The 17,368-nt window shown below is 45.8% G+C and overlaps 1 protein-coding gene across 2 annotated transcripts in view; it reads left to right on the forward strand.

Moving 5' to 3' along the window:
• Positions 1 to 1,533: 1,533 nt before the first annotated feature.
• P2RX7 (purinergic receptor P2X 7) overlaps positions 1,534 to 17,368 on the forward strand; it is a 45,235-nt gene continuing 29,400 nt past the window's right edge. For both annotated transcript variants that reach the window (XM_081287254.1, XM_081287255.1), the window contains exon 1: positions 1,534 to 1,706. In XM_081287254.1, coding sequence (XP_081143380.1) covers positions 1,582 to 1,706 — 125 coding nt within the window. In that variant the 5' untranslated portion in view covers positions 1,534 to 1,581. The remainder of the gene's footprint in view (positions 1,707 to 17,368) is intronic.

Consider the following 17,368-nt stretch of genomic DNA (forward strand, 5'->3'; position numbering starts at 1 on the left):
CAGCTAGCCCTCTGGAACCTGCATTCTAACCATCAGGCTTTACTGCCCAGTGCAAGTCCTGTTCATCTCCTGTTTTTATAGATACAGGTTGCTGTGTCACTCAGAGTGCTGGCAGGAAAGCTGTCACATACTCAGGTGGCATAACGGATGAGGGACCTTTTACAAAGGTGTGGGCAGAGTTAAGAAAAAGCACTGAGGGACAATGGGGCTGGGGCTAGCAGCACCCCGTAAGGAGGGAGTGGTGGCACCAATATGCAACTGAGCAGGGAGGGTCCAGGAGACTCTCGTCCAGCCTCTATTTTCCAGCCTCCTGACCTAGAAATTAGGGAGGCTCTGATGCAGCTTATCTGGGTGAGAAAGAACAAATTAGCTCAGACTGGAAAACTAAAAATCTCCCTGGCCATTTACTAGCCTGGAAGAACAGGAAAATGGATAAAGTCAGCCACAAAGATAACAGGGAACAATATGTCTCTGTATCTATGAAGTGATAATATTCCCATCCCATCTTTGACAAACTTTCTTCCTCCTGAGAAACACGCCCCTCTGAAATCACACACAGTCAGAAACTTGGCTATTTGCCTCGATATGACTTAGAATGAAATCTTTCACTCTTGCCCTGAGGATCTAAGTCACTCTGACCCAGAGAAGTGCCTCTGTGTGTACCTCAGAGCTTCAGACAAAGGGTTTCTGGATACAAGGCTCGTCATTGATCTTGGCTTTATTGCTTCTAAGGAAACAGGGCCCTGGGTCCCCTTTGCAATCTATATTTGAAGTTGTCTGCTTTCCTCTGAGCCTATTGAAACATGACTTCATCTCAACTCCACCTTCCTTGGAATCCTACAGTAGCCTCATCTCCTCCCTTGTTTGGTGATATCCTGGGCTCCCATGGTGGGGCATCTCTCTCACAGGAAGGTCAAGAAACACAGTGGACTGCCACTTAGTTCCTGGTGATCTGAGGCTGATTGGGCTGTCATGGGCACAAAGGAGGATGGAGAGTAAATCTAGAGGATCAATTGGGAAAGATTCAGCATAGAAATAAAGTACCCCACCATCACAGAGTATTGTCAAGGACAGGGGGAGGAAAAGGGGACACTTTCATTCAAGAAGTGCTCCTATACATCTGGGGTTGAATAAAGAGCTGTAGAAAGGAATCAATCTGTGAGTGGGGTTTGAGGCAATGGAAAGATCTAGGCTCTTTCCACAGGCACAATGGAAGTATTGGGTCTCCTGACATTTGAAGGGCTGCCCCTTTCTCCCAAATGAAATGAGTTCAAAAAAGCGAAAGGAAAGAGGGGAAAGGGAGAATTCTAAAAATGCCACACTCTGAACACCATCTTTGTGCAGGCGTCTGGGGGAGGCCAGCTGGGGCGGGGTCCTCTGCCAGTCGGGCCTGTAGGACTTGGTTCTTCTTGTTTATCCCAGTCACATCTGGGGCAGCTGCCAGGGCCCGCCCCCACTCTGCCGTCATTGGAGGAGCTCAAAGTTAAAGGATCCCACTAAGAATCAGTACGTTTCATTTTGCGGTTCCTGGGGGGAAGTGGGCAGTCGCCCTGGCCTTGAGCAGGGAGCCAGCCTCTCACCATGCCGGCCTGCTGCAGCTGGAGTGAGGTTTTCCAGTATGAGACAAACAAAGTCACCCGGATCCAGAGCGTGAATTATGGCACTATTAAGTGGATCTTGCATGTGATCATCTTTTCCTACGTGTGGTGAGTGGCGCAGGGGGTGCGCAAATCTCTGCAGCGAGGAAACCCCAAGGGGCGGTTTCAGGTGCACATCCTGAGTCCACGTGCCTTTCAAGGCTGAGGACCTCCCAGCAACTGGGAGGAAGCTGCGCAGGCTGCAGCCGGAGGAAGCCACAGAGGGAGGCGAGTGTGACTCCATTCAGCTCCCAGCCCAAGCCTGCCAGGTGACGCAGGGCTGGGCATGCCTGGGGAAGGTGGGAACACAGGGCGACACCCTGGATTTCCAGGGAGGAGTCAGGGATTTCAGGTACACCTGGTGATACTGTTGGCGTCTGGATCACCATGCTGAGGGGAAGGAATAGGACCAGGCTTGTAAATGTCTCTGTGGGCTCCCTTTGTTTGTGTTTTGTTTTTTATTCGTGTGTGGGTGTGGTGCTGGGGATCAACCCCGGGGTGTTGTGTCTAGAAGCTGCTCTACCACTGAGCCACAACCCCTGCCCCTGCTTTTATTATTTTAAAAACAGTTCATTGAGATTCATACACTGTACAACTTGCTCATTTAAAATGTATAAGTCGCTAGTTTTTAGTGTGTTCACAGAGTTGTGGGATTATCACTATAATCAATTTAATACATTTTCCCCTCCCAAAAAGAATCCTACACCCCTCAGCCATCATATCCAGCCTGCCTCCTATACCCCCTCAGCTCCAGGCACCCACTAATCCACTTTCTGTCTCTGTGGATTTACCCTTTCTAGATATTTCATATAGATGGAATCATGCAATGTGCGGTTCTTTGTGACCCACCTTTTTTCTTTACCATGTTTTCAAATGTTCATCCATGTTGTAGCATGTATCAGTACTTCATGCTCTTTAATGGCTGAGTAACTGTCCATTGCATGAATAGGTCACGTTTATTTATCCATTCATCAGTCGATGGACATTAAGGTTGTTTCACGAATAATGCGACCATGAACATTTGTGTCTGAGGTGTGGGGGTGTGTTCTCATTTCTCTTGGATGTGCACCTAGGAGTGGGACTGCTGAATCATATGCTAATGACATTTCACCTTCAGAGAAACAGATGGTCCGTTTCACACAGCTGCTACATGTCTTCACATTTCCACCAGTAGAATGTGAGGATTCCAGTCTCTCCACACCCTCACCAACACTTACTAGTGTGCCTTTTTATTATAGCCAACCTAGTGGGCATGGGGTGGCATCTCTTTGGGTTTGACTTCCATTTCCCTTAAAGCAAATGCCTTATTCTCTGTGGTGGTGGTGGTGCTGCTGCTGCTGCTGCTGATAATGATAAATTGTATCCACACAGGGAAACACTGTAGTGTACTAAGAGAACATCGATTTTATAATCACTTAACCTCTCTGAGCCTGATTCTGCATCTGTTCAAATCATTGTTGTGTCAAACATTGTTGTGTAGTTGGGTGTGGTGGTGCATATTTGTAATCAGAGACTTGGGAGGCTGAGGCAGGAGGATCACAAGTTCAAGGCCAGCCTCAGCAACTTAGCCAGACCCTATCTCAAAAGAGAAAAATAAGAAGTGCTTGAGATGTAGCTCAATTGTATAACAGCCCTGGGTTCAATTCCCCAGTACTGAAAAGAGGGGGATAGCACCAAAATCCCTTATGAGCACCATTAACTGGTAGTTATTTTTAAAAATTACATTTGTGAATGTAATTGGACATCCTGTCCTCTGAGTCTCAAAGTAACCACATCCAGGCTTGGATTTGAGATCTCAGGATGTAGATACAAAATTTTTCTCCCATCTTTGGGCCTTGGTTCCCTCATCAATAAAATAGGGATCATTGTTGGGACCATTAAATGGGCTAATAAATGCAAAACTGTTAGAGAGATGTATGGCACATAACAAGCCCCTGTCGGAGTGTTAGTCCTTATTAAAACACCATTGTTAGGATTATCATTATTGATTTCACACATTTACTATTTAACAAATATTTATATTTATATATATATATTTTTAAAAAGCTAGAGATCTGGGGTTGTGGCTCAGTGGTAGAGCACTCACCTAGCATATGCGAGGTGCTGGGTTTGATCTTGAGAACCACAAAAAAATGAATGAATAAAATACTAAACAACTAAAAAAATTTTTTTTAAAAAAGCAATAAAAAAGATAACTCTAGGGGCTGGGATTGTGGCTCAGCGGTAGAGCACTCACCTCAGCACCACATTAAAAAAAAGCATTGTGTTGTGTCCATCTACACCTGGGGAATAAATGTTAAAAAAAAAAAAAAGAGTAAAAAAAAAAAAGATAACTCTACACAAAGTGCTTTTTTCCCCACTTTTAAAAAATCTGGTCCAATTAATTATATATGACACATCATACATAAATGGAGTATAACTTCTCATTCTTCTGGTTGTACATGCTGTAGAATCACACTGGTCATGTAGTCATGTAAGCACATAGAGTAATAATGTCTGATTCATTCTAATATCCTTCCTAACCTCATACCCCCTCTCTTCCCTTCGCTCTTCTCTGTCAAATCCAAAGTAATTCTGTTCTTCCCTAGCCGCCCCCCTATTGTGAATTAGCATCTGCATATCAGAGAAAACATTCAGCCTTTGGTTTGGGGGGATTGGCTTATTTCACTTAACATGATATTCTCCAGCTGTATCCATTTACTGGCCAGTGCCATAATTTCATTCTTCTTTGAGGCTGAGTAATATTCCATTGTGTATATATACCACATTTTCTTTATCTATTCATCTGTTGAAGGGCACCTAGGTTGGTTCCATAGTAGAGCTATTGTGAGTTGAGCTATAAATATGGATGTGGCTGTGTCCCTGTAGTATGCTGATTTTAAGTCTTTTGGGTATAAACCGAGGAGTGGGATAGCTGGGTCAAATGGTGGTTCCATTCCAAGTTTTCTGAGGAATCGCCATACTGCTTTTCATAATGGTTGCACCAGTTTGCAGTCCCACCAGCAATGTATGAATGTGCCTTTTCCTGCACATCCTCGACAATATTTATCGTTGCTTGTATTCTTGTTAACTCCCACTCTGATTGGAGTGAGATGAAATCTTAGAGTAGTTTTGATTTGCATTTGCATCTCTTTATTTTTTTTTTTAAAGGTTTATTTTTTTTTTAAAGAGAGAGTGAGAGAGGGGAGAGAGAGAGAGAGAGAGAGAGAGAGAGAATTTTTAATATTTATTTTATTTTTTAATTCTCGGCGGACACAACATCTTTGTTGGTATGTGGTGCTGAGGATCGAACCCGGGCCGCACGCATGCCAGGCGAGCGCGCTACCGCTTGAGCCACATCCCCAGCCCTGCATTTGCATTTCTTTAATTGCTAAAGGTGTTGAACATTTTTTCATATATTTGTTGATTGATTGTATTTCTTCTTCTGTCAAGTGTCTGTTCAGTTCCTTAGCCCATTTATTGATTGGATTATTTTTTTTTCTGTTAAGCTTTTTGAGTTCCTTATATATCCTAGAGATTAGTGCTCTGAGATGCATGTGGTAAAGATTTTCTCCCATTCTGTAGGCTCTCTCTTCATGTTACTGTTTCCTTTGTTGAAAAGATTTTTAGTTTGAATCCATCCCATTTATTGATTCTTGATTTTATTTCTTGCACTTTAGGAGTCTTGTTAAGGAAGTCAGATCCTAGGCAGATGTGGTAAAGATTTAGGCTTACATTTTCCTCTATTGAGCGCTAGGTCTGTATTCTTGTGCCTAAGTCTTTGATCCACTTTGAGTTATTTTCATGCAGGGTGAGAGACAGGGGTTTAATTTCATTCACAAAATGCTTTTTTTACTGTTTTATTTAAAAATATAAAATCAAAGAAAAAATATTGCTAATTTGCTTTCTTCCTCTTTGTTAATGGAGTATCTATTAACGTTTCACCAAATGGGGTCTCATAGCTCACAGCTTGGGAATGCTGCCTTAAGTGACAGGCAACCAGGACTCAGCCAGCTGAGATGCGGTAGACCACAGGACTGGGAGAGGTAGTTTGCACCAGGTAGGACTGACCTGGATCACAGCCAGTGGGGGGCTTTTGGGCTGAAAGGGCAAAGAGCCAGGCTAAAGAAGTAAAGTGAAGCCTCAGTTCTGAGCATGGTGAACAAGGCAGGGACTGGCTACAGGAGAAATAAGGCAAGAGCCTGATCAGCTTCTTGGTCTCTCCCAACCAAGTCTATATCTGGAGTTGAAGGCAAGGAGGCACCGACGAGAGGCGTCAGGCAGCTCCAGCTTGCTGGGCTATAGGATCGTGGGGACAGGATGCTGACCAGGACTGTCAGTCAGAGTTTGGGGTAGTAATTGACAAAAATCTAACTCAAGTTAATCACAAAGCCACCATGTGGGATCTATTGGATCATGAAACTGGGCAATTAAAGAGATGGGGCTGTCCTCAGACAGGAATGAACATGAGTTTAAACTAGGTCACTGGGGTGGGGCTGTCTCCCAGAATCTGTTTGGCTCTACAGATGCTCCTTGGCTTATGACAGAATTATGTCCTGAGAAACCCATTGAAAGTTAAAAATATACTAAGTCCAAAATGCATTCAATACACCTATCCTATTGAAGATCACAGCTCAGCAAAGCAGCACACCGTACAGCACAGTTGTGATCGTGATTGCTGGCTGTCTGGGAGCTGAGACTCACAGCCTCTGCTCAGCAGCAAGGGACAGTGCTGGGGACCAGAGCTGTGGCTCAGTAGTAGAGTGCTTGCCTAGTATGTGTGAGGCACTGAGTTCAATTCCCAGAATCACATAAAAATAAACAAATAAAATAAAGGTATTAAGGTATTTGTTCATCTACAACTAAAAAGAAAAGCTCAGGGAAAAATTATCAAAATTAGAAATACAGTTTCTACTGAATGCTTATTCATACCATTGTAAAGTCAAAAATCATAAGTCCAATCACTGCTTGGTTGGGGTCGGTCTGTATGTAGTTTCCTTCTTGATCAAGCTAAGTAGCAAGATGACATATCCTCACACCCTCTCCAGCAGCTTCAGGGGAACAAACCAATCTCTCCTGACAACTCTGGTAAGAAGGTCCCAAGGAAGACTCTGATTGGTCAGATCTGAGTTAGGGGTCCCATCCCTAAACCAATCACTGTAGCTAAAGGGATGGTGTCTTCTGAATTGTCAGCCTTGGGTCACGTTCTGGCTCCTGTGCCAGGAATTAGGGAGAAGAGGGCAGAGTGAGCCTCCCCTGAACCACTCCCAGTGGATTTGCCTTAGGAAAGAATTCTGTTACCAAAAGAAATGGGAGGAGGAAATGGAGAGGGTACACACAAAAAGACAAATATATCTTACAAGGTCATTTTAAAAGCCAGAAATTCCAGGGACCTCTGAAGACTACTCTGTAGTCCTGGTTTGTCTCAGCCTTGCAGCTGGGCTGTGGAGACTCTGCCTCAGGTCATTACTGAGGCTGGGTCCTTCATATTCTTACCTCAGCCCCTCTCAGTCTCCCTAGGAGCCCTGCTCCCTACTGACCCATGGGGTCTGCTGACTCATCCTGGTACTTGACCTCTATTTGGTTTGCTAGTGACCACCAAGTTATCATCTAAACCAAGCTCCCTAAGAGAGGCTGGGCCTCCTCCAGCTGAGTAGAAGTGAGGCCACCAGAGAGGTGGTGGAGGCATCAGAAGCCAAGGAAGAGCAAATCCAACACAGCCCAGCCCCGGGGGCCCCTGGGAACAGAACTATGAGGAGATTCACCACATGCTCAACCCACCCTTGGTTCTGGGTGATGTGATTGAGTTTGGGGAGCCATGGGGTCAAACAAGACCCACTTCAGGAGGAGACCCCTGTAGGAGGAAAAGATTCCCACCATGTGACAAAGACAACCAAGAGAATAGTCGTTGAAAGGTCTGGACGAGGAGCAGCAGGAAGGAGGGAATGCTCCAGAACCTGGTGAGAGAGGAGGGAGGAGCAGGGGCCAGGGCACGGAAAGGGCTGGAATCTGACTCGCAGTGCCAAGAGAAGCCTCCGAAGAGTCCGACACAGGAGTGGAACTGTCTCACTTGTATGTCTAAAGGCCACTGAGCTGAGTTGGATTGTGTTGGGACAAGAATGAGGTGTAGGGACCAGCAAGAGGCTGCTGAGGTCAGCCAGATGAGAGAAAATGGCGATGGGTGGAATGGGATGTTAGAGTTGGGCAGACGTGGACCAAGGCGGGATGTGCTCTGAAGACAGGACTGGTGGATTTGCTGGGGGTAAAGGAAGACTTAGGATTCTGGTGGATGATGATGACGATGCCCTCTCCCCCATGTGCAGGACCTGGGAGAGGCGTTGCAGCATTGCCAGGGACATCAAGCCAGCAATTAAAATGCCCCAACTCCTACCGTCAAGCAGCATCCTTTTATTAATATTGAACATCAAAACATGAAAAAAAACCTGAAAATAATATCAAAACAACGCCACAAAAATGCATTGTGCTTTTTTTTTTTTTTTTCCAGTACTTCAGTACTGGGGATTGAACCGAGGGTTGTTGTACCCTGACCTTCATCCCCAGGGCTTTTAATTTTTTTGCTTTGAAATAGGGTCTCACTAAGTTGCTGAGGCTGGCCTTGAATCTGGATTTTCCTGCCTCAGTGTCTGAGTAGCTGGGATTACAAGCACAGACCCCTGTGCCTGGCAAGTGAGGGCCTTTCAAGTGAATGACTTTTAGGAAAAGCTGCCTGGGGGACTTTTCCTATTTTGCTGTTTGATGGCAGAGGCTTCTAGGTGGACAGGTTTCTGGGGATGGCAGCAACCCTGCCTCCCACCTGGGGCTGGACTCTTTCAGCCTTTCTAAGCCGTTAGCACAGCCTGAGAAGAGGATTATGGACCACATGGATGTCACCTAGCCAGAAAATACAGTGCCTGAAAGGGAAGTCTAAGGGGGGCTGGAGGAGGGCCAGAGGGTAGACAGCCTTGAGCTCCACCCTGGTACCGAGAAAGCATGGAGAGACATCTCCCCACACCTCTACATCTTGCTATGAAAATGTTCAAACATAGAAAACATTAAGGGTTTTATACCTATTGTTTCATATTAGAGAAATCATTCTGTGTCATATGTAATAATACCTGCTGAGCACTGTGAGAGCTTAGCATGTGCCAGGTTCTGTTTCTAACATGAGATGTGGGTTAGCCCATTTGACCCTTGCAGATAATCCTATAAGACTGGTTCTTGAAGTGAGCAATCATGACTGGAACATCAGAACTATGTTCAGAGGAATCCCACCTTCCGAGCTCTGCCTTCAATAGAGGTTGCAACTGAATTTCCCAGCCTCCTTTGCAGCTAGGATGTAGCATGAGACCCAAGCTTTTCTAGTTTACATACCATGCAGCACTTTGGTATGCAGGGAACAACATGGGGTGGTGGGTATGAGCAGAATTCAAATTTAGGAACATAAAGTATTGCCCTTTGACCTGGGAGTTCCCCTTCCCTGCACCCCAGGCTTTAGAAGCTCCTGCTCTGTTCCTCTTCCAACAGTGAGCTTCCCTGTGGATTAGGGGGCATGTGAAGCTGTATTAATTTGTATGTTACTGAACAATAGAATCTAAAGCAGCCCCACAGGTGGAAATCAAGATTCAGGGCCCTGAGTTCTTGCCTGGAGATGGAGGAAAAAGCCACATCAGAGCTCCTTGGCTGTTGGCAGAATTCAGTTCCTCGAGGCTGTAGGACTGAGAGCCCTGTTTTCTTGCTGGCTGTCAGATCCTGAATCCATCTTTGTTCCTCACCATGTAGCCCTCCCAGTCCTCAAGCCTCGACAGTGGGAAGAATCGGTCTTGTGCTTCACATGCTTTCCCAGAACCAGGTGAAGAAAACTGTCTGCTTTTAAAGGACTCATGTGATTGTGTTGGGCCCAGAAAGATGATCCTCCTGTTCCAAGGTCAACTGTACCATGTAACATAACCTAGTCATGGAGGAGAATATCCATCATAGCCCAAGGTTCTGGGGGTCACACAGGATGTACACACAAGATGCCGGACATCCTGGGGCCATCGTAGAAATCTGCCGTCACAGGGGCAGAATGTTCCCACCCACCCCACTATAGTCCTGGTACCCAAGACACCAGAATTTTCTTCTTAAGTGGCCCTGAGCCTCTTTCCAGATTTGTCCTCCTGAAACCACACCACAGTGCCCATGAGCCTGCTTGTAGGCCCAGGGGTAGCCAGTGGGCAATGCTTGTAGGTGGAAAGCATGGAGGGAGTGTGGGCGTGTGGTCTGAGTCATACAAACAGTGTGCAGCAGGAGCCAGAAGTGAGATGAGAAGGTGTGGGCTGTGGACCAGGAGCCTCTTTAACCAGCACTTCCATGTTCTAGCACAGAATTCTAAGGAGCCTAAGAACTCTAAATTTGAATCTGGCCTTCCATGTTGTAAGGAAGGTATATTTGTCAGGATACATGAGCAAACTCATTTTATTTATGGCTTTCAAATGTTTAAACATGATTCCGAGGTGCCTCTGGGGCCTGCACATGCATATGGACCTCTGCTTGTTCTCTTGCCCAGGTATAAGTTTCTTAAGGTTGCTGTAACAAATAAGCACCAACTTAAAACAACAGTTTCTTAAAACAACAGAAATGTATTCTTCCACAGTTCAGGATGCCAGTATTACTGGGCTGAAATCAAAATGTCAGCAGGGCCATAATCCCTCTACAGGTTCTCAGGGAAAATCTGTTCCTGGCCTCTTTAAGCTTCTGCTGGCTGCAGGTGTCCCTTGGCTTGTGGCCACATCATTCTAGTCCTCAAGACCAGTGTCTTCCATTCTCTCTCTGCTCTATCTTCCACAGGACCTACTGTGTGCATCAAATCTCTCTGTGTGTCCCTTTCATGAGGACACATGTGATTGCATTTAGGATTCACCTAGATAATCCAGGATAAGCTCAACCCTTAATCATATCTACAAAGACTCTTTTCCCTAATAAGATTCCAGGGGTTAGGACTTGATATCTTTGTGGCCATTATAGGCAGCATACTATAGGAGGTGACCTTGATGGCATCCTCATGCAAGGAGTGGCAGTAGCTGTGATCTGGCACCCATTCCCAAACACCATTGGCATGAGCTGCTCCCTGTTTGTGAGTTCCCACATAAGGGTGGAGCTGTGGCCGCCAGAAATCTTTTTCTAGAACAGCGCCCGCTCCCTGGGTATTGTTCCAGGCTGTGTGGTGTCTGCGCAAAACTGATTCAGCCCTCAGATATTATATGAACTGCCTAACATCCTTTAAACTGTTTTTGTCCTTATTTTTCACAACTTTATTGAGGTATAATTTACATATTATGAGATCACTAAAAATTTTAAGTATGCACTTTAGTGACTTTATGTAACTTTATCAGGTTGTGTGACCATGGCCACAGTTCAGTTTCAACACATTTTGTCACCCCATGAGGACCCCACATGCCCATTGCCAGCCACTCCCTGCTCCTGCCCCCAGGGTTTGCCCATCCCAAGGCAATCGCTGATTTATTCTCTGCCTCTATGGATTTGCCTTTTTTAGATCGTTTTCTTCCTAAACTCAGCAAAATGGATTCAATTATTTAGAACTAGAAACCCTGCCAAAAGAATTACCTTTATTATTTTAGAAGAAGGAACAGTGACTCTGATGGTTTAGATACCTTGCCTCAGGTCACTTGGCTAATCAGAGGTAGAGCCGGGACTGGACCTGAGCACCTCACCCAGGTCCCTGATCTCACTAGAGCAGTGTGGAGAGGGAACGGGATGGGGCAAGACTGTAGGGAGGGACACCGTGTAGGGGACTCCTGGGTCACCCAGGTGGGAGTGGGTGGGGGCCTGGGCTGAGGAGGTGACAGTGGTAGAGGAGAAAGGTAGCTGGAGTAGAGAACTTTTAGGAAGATTAGAACAGTATTTGTAATTGAGTGGATGAGGGGGAAGAGGGACATGAGGGTCCAGCAGTGTTCCATGTTCCGGCTTGGTGGTGGAATAATTTCCCAGGATAGGAAATGCAGGGGAAGAAGCCAGTTTGGGGGTAGAAGATGAGCTCAGAAACCAAAGGCACCCAATCCAAGGTGCCTCTGGGACCTGTACAGGCTTATTTTGATGGTATTGGACGCGTGAGTCCAGAGCTGTAGATACAGGTCTCTCTATGGCCAGCATGCAGATGGTAAGTAGAACCCCAAGAGGAAGCTGCAGTTGGGGTAGGGAGCACAGAAGTCCCCAGAGGATTTTGAGAATGGAAACCACAGAGATCAAAGAAGTCAAGGGACTATGGATTCTTTTTTTTTTTTTTAAGAGAGAGTGAGAGAAGAGAGAGAGAGAGAGAGAATTTTTAATATTTTTATTTTTTAGTTCTCGGCAGACACAACATTTTTGTTGGTATGTGGTGCTGAGGATCGAACCCGGGCCGCACGCATGCGAGGCGAGCGCACTACCGCTTGAGCCACATCCCCAGCCCGGGACTGTGGATTCCTGGAAGTTAAGGGAAGAAGGGGGAAGTGGTACCTGGCCACTGGTGTCCACTGCCACTTAGAGTTGTGCAACCATCTCAGGAAGATCAGACCCATGGCGTGTCTGCTGGATTTAGTGGAAATCACTTGGCAAGGGAGGCCCTGGAGAAGCAGTGGAGGTGGGAGCCAGACTAAAGTGGGTGGAGGAGTGAATGGAGACGCGGAAAAGGATGTGGTGACTCACTCTTTCAAAAGACTCGGCTACAGGGGAGCAGAGAGGCATGGAGCAGTGTATAAGAGTGCGGGACTGAGCGAGGGTTTATTTTTAAGATGAGATGTGGTATTTAAATGCAGATGGTGAAGAGACAGGAGAGGAGGGGAGTCGATGGGAACAAGTGGAAATCATCCTCATTATCATCGTTATGTTTATTGTCACCAATGAGCAATCACAGGAACGCTTGCTCTGTTCTGAGACTGCTCTGATTGATAGACCTTTCTTACTTGGAGCCTGGTCCTTTCAGCTCTAAGTCTGACCCCTCTGGTCCCAGCCCTGTCCTGTGTTCCTTCTGCACTCCACATGGCTCTATGCTGCTTGCAACTCTCCTCTCCACCACACTAATCTCCCTGAGCCCTCGGGCCAGCACCTCCCCACTGTCCAGACCCTTGACTGTTCTGGGGAGACTCAGAAAATACACTAAGTCTGAATTTGAAACAAATCAAAGAATTTTATTTTACCTCTATTTCCCTGGCGAGGGACACTTCTGCCATGTCCAAACGACCTTCTGATAGAAGCGCACCAGGCTGTCTGTGGTTCCAATATTTAAGGAAGAATAGCACATCCTATGAATCTGCAAATTGCAAGCAAGCAGGGTTCAAGGGCTGAAAAAAAAACAGTGAGCAGAGCAGAGTCAGACGACCGCATCCTGGGTTCAAGCCCAGTTGTGGTTGTACATCCTGGGTTCAAGTGCATTTGCAGATGTATGAAGCTCAGAAAACCAGTTTTTTAAATAATTCTTAAAAACAGCTTATATAACAGTTTCACACGGGAACCATAAAGATGGAGTCATTGGTTATACTTACTATTTTATTAGTCTCTATATTTTTTTTTAAAGAGAGAGTGAGAGAGGGAGAGAGAGAAAGAGAGAGAGAGAAAGAGAGAGAGAGAATTTTTTTTTTAATATTTATTTTTTAGTTATTGGCGGACACAACATCTTTGTTGGTATGTGGTGCTGAGGATCGAACCCAGGCCACACGCACGCCAGGCGAGCGCGTTACCGCTTGAGCCACATCCCCAGCCCCTAGTCTCTATATTTTTAATCTATAATCTATAACTTATTAATTGTATTGATTAATTCAGACCATAACATTGACCCTCTCGGCCAAGCCCGCGTGGCCACCACCGAGTTTGTGAAGACCCTCCTAAAAGGTGGTGTGCTGGGGCTGGGGCTGGGGCTCAGCAGTAGAGCGTTTGCCTGGGTTCAATCCTCAGCACCACATAAAAATAAATAAAATAAAGGTATTGTGTCCAATTACAAATAAAAAGTAAATATTTTTTTTTAAAAAAGGCGGTATGCTCACTCTTTGCTTTGCTGGTGGAAGCATGAAGTGGTTCTCTGTGGTCTGACAAGGGAGCGGAGATGTAAACGTGTGCGGCCTTTGGCTAGATGTTCCTCCTCAGGAGCTAGCGCCCTGGGTGGGAAAAGATGGAGAAGATGCTTGTGTGAATGTTCCTGGTGACACGGGTGGAGGGCAGACAGTGAGCGCAGTGGTCAGGCCCTGGGCTGGGCGTGAGTTAAACAGATGTGAAAGCAATTCACCCTCAGGGCTCTCCTTTCACTTTGGAGCTACCTTTGCTCAGGAAGCCCAGGTGCTCTCAGCTAGAGACAGACTTTGCTGAGAGGCACTTCTTCCCGGCCCAGCTCTGAGAACTGTCTGGTCATGCTGTCCGGGGGCCAGCTCTGCGGGTATAAGTCCGTGAGAGTCCTTCATATCCACAGTGTGTGGGTTGGGACCCTGAAGAACACCTTCCTGGTGGGCACCTGTGTCTACATCTGGTGAGTCAGGCTGTGAGCCAGCCAAGGGCCACATAGCCCACCTCCCTTCACCTCCTCCTGCCTGTCACTCAGTGTCCCCCTTTTCAGCAGGAATGGCCTATGGGAGCCCCTGGGATGGCCCTGGCTCTTCTCATGTCAGCTTTCTTCCTCGGCCAGATTCTCCCCAGCTCTCCTCTCCCCACCTCCATCTTACCCATCCTTCCAGGCCCAGTTAAATCCCCTGTCCCTCATGCCCTCTTTGTTCCAGGGACCAGAGGCTTTGCCTGCTGCAGAGAACAAGGAACCACAGCTTCTTAGAACTGAAAGGACATGGGGATTAGTGATCCCAGAGTTATCCCCTCACTCAGGGATCAAACCCAAGGCCCAGAGAGGTGACATGGCTTATCTGAGTAACCAAGCAAGGGCAAAAGAATATGGCTGGGGCGGTCATGAGCATATTCCTTCCAAAGGGCAGAATATTGTAAACTCTCTTTCGTTCCCTCTTTTTTCCTTTGATAAAGCTCTGACACGTTTTAATTCCTAAAATTTATACATTCCTCATGATACAAAGACAGGTTTCTGATTATGAGACAGTTGGGTTCTATTAAAGCTGCACATTCTGGAATGAACACAGAGAGAGATCAGAATTGAGCTCTCCCAGTGGTGGGTCAAACTGACCCAGTATTGTTCTGGGACAATATTGCAATGTCCAACTCAAAACACATCATTACATTATCATGTATGTGTTTTGGGGCTGGGGGAGATGTGTTACTGAACAAGTGTTATCTGTGTCATGTGTGCTGATTAGTCCCAAGTCTGGATCTCTAGGCCCAACATATTTTTCCCCAATATCTTCCTTCCTTTCTTTTTCTTTCATTCTTCTCATTATTAAGTTTTAGTGGTACTAGGGATTGAACCCAGGGCTTTGATCATGTCAGGCAGGCACTCTCCCATTGAGCTACATCCCCAGCCCTTGACAATTTTTCTCTCTAAATGAATGTCATAGAAATTCTGGCACGTGTTGTGAATAACGTAGCTCCCATGTGCCACCATGTGATCTAAGAAATAAAACATTACCGACCCAGTTGTGCCCCCTGAAAACCCATCCATCATCCCATTCTTTCCTCTCTCCTTATAAAATCATGCTGAATGTACTGTTTGCATTCCCTTGTTTGTTTTGATAGTTCTACAGACATATGTCAATGTCTGTAAAAATATATAGTTTTTAGCTCTTCTTTATTGAGGTAAAATTCATATAACATAAAATTAACCATGTTAAAGTGAACAAGTCCATGGCATTTAGTATATTCACCATGTTTACAACAACATCCTGTATCTAGTACCCAAATACACTCATTGCCTTAAAAGGAAATATCATATTTATTAAGTGTTACGCCTCATTTCTCCCTCCCCTCCCCTCTGGCAAGCACCAGTCTACTCTGTCTCTGTGGATTTACCTTTTCTGAATATTTCACTTATAAACGGAATCATAGGAGATGACCTTTGTACCTGGCTTCTTTCACTTAGGAGACAATGTTCTTGAGGTTTATCCACACTTTAGCATGTATCAGTACTACGTTCTTTTTTATGGCTGCAGAGTATTCTATTGTATCTGTAGACCGTATTTTGTCTATCCATTCATCATTTGGGTTATTTCTACCTTGTGGCTATTGTGAATAACACTGCTATGGACATTCCTGTTTGAGTATTTGTGAGTACACAGCATTGCTTTGGATTTCTTCAGGCTTTTGACCATACTGTAGCTTGCTGTGTTTGCTTGGCATTATTGTGTTACTTCCTCGTTGACCAGGCAGCTCTGGGCAGCTCACAAGTCACTGCTGCAGAGCCTCCCATTGTGAATCCAACTATTTATCAATCCACTCAATGTTTGAGAACATTCAACTATTTCCAGTTTTCTTCTCACAACGCTGCATGAACATTCTCGTACGTAGCTCTGTGGACCCACGTGTGACAGCTACTCAGGGGCAGATACCTAAGATGCCGTAGCTGGGTCCTAGAAAATGCCTTTTTCCAAATGTACTTGCTGTTGCCAAGCACCGGCTGTCTTTTCAGAAGTCTCCTGGCAGGTCTGGCCCCTGGCTGTGCATTACAGTCTCCTGAGGAACATTTAAGAAAGACACAAGTGTCTAACTAACTGCCCAGATTGTCTAAATCAGCCTCCAGGGACAGGGCTGGGAAGCCGCGATTCTGAAAGCTCCTGGGTGACTTCACTGCTCAGCCGGGTTGAGAACAGCTGGGAGCGTGTCGTGGTCCACTGTGCTTTGGCTTCCCAAGGTCAGCTCAAAGAGGGCGACCCTGGACTTAGACTTATGGCCTGAGAATTGCACTCAGGGGCTGGGCAGAGAGGAGGGACAAAATAAATAGATGCTGAATGTGTAAACAAAGCATTTAAAATAAGCTCTTAATTATTCAGGGCAACAAGAGACATGGAAAACAGAAAAATGGGAATAGAATCTACCTTTTTCTTGGCAACACCGGGGATCAAACCCAGGACTTAGGCATGCTGGACAAGGGTTCCACCACTGAAGGACATCCTCAGCCCTTTTTTAAAAAATTATTATTTTGAGACAGGGTCTTGATAAGTTGCCCAGGCTGGCCTTAAACTAGCAATCCTCCTGCTTCAGCCTAGAGTTACAGGTTATAGGTGTGTGCCACGGCACCAGACAGAAACTATGATTTTTAATTATTAATTCCACTTTTTCCCTTCACCCCCCCCCCCACCTCCATCCTCGAAGTAGGATGGTTGGCTCTGGGCAAAATGTAGACTAATGGTGGACCTCAGTTCTGCCATGAGCTGTGTAACTCTGGGCAAATTCCTTCACCTCTCTGAGCCGATTTACTCATCTACAAAAGAATGGTGATTGCAGTCACTATCTCTTATTGCTGTGAGAATCGAAACAGTTGATGCATTTAGAGAACTTGGCATATCTAAGTGCTTGGTAAAGAGGATCTGCTATTATCAGCATTATTGATAAAGCAGGTGGGTTCCTGAAAGCAGGTCAGGCTGCTGACCTGCCAGACACAGTCTTAGATAGGAAGGTGCTGACGTGTTACTGAGCCCAGGACAAAGGTGGTAAAGCAACCTGGAGCTGCACGTTATTACATGAGAAGCTGTCCTACTAATTTTTTAGTAGGTCTATCCTAGGTAACAGTGAAGAAGGGGTGGGGACCACTGTTTTTTGCAGCGAGGGCTCCCCACACAGCACATGCTACACCAGGGGGTTTGCACACGTTATCTCATTTGAGTCTCACAGTGATC

Source organism: Spermophilus citellus, assembly GCF_964194105.1.
Source record: "Spermophilus citellus genome assembly, chromosome: 3".
Taxonomy (NCBI): Eukaryota; Metazoa; Chordata; class Mammalia; order Rodentia; family Sciuridae; genus Spermophilus; species Spermophilus citellus.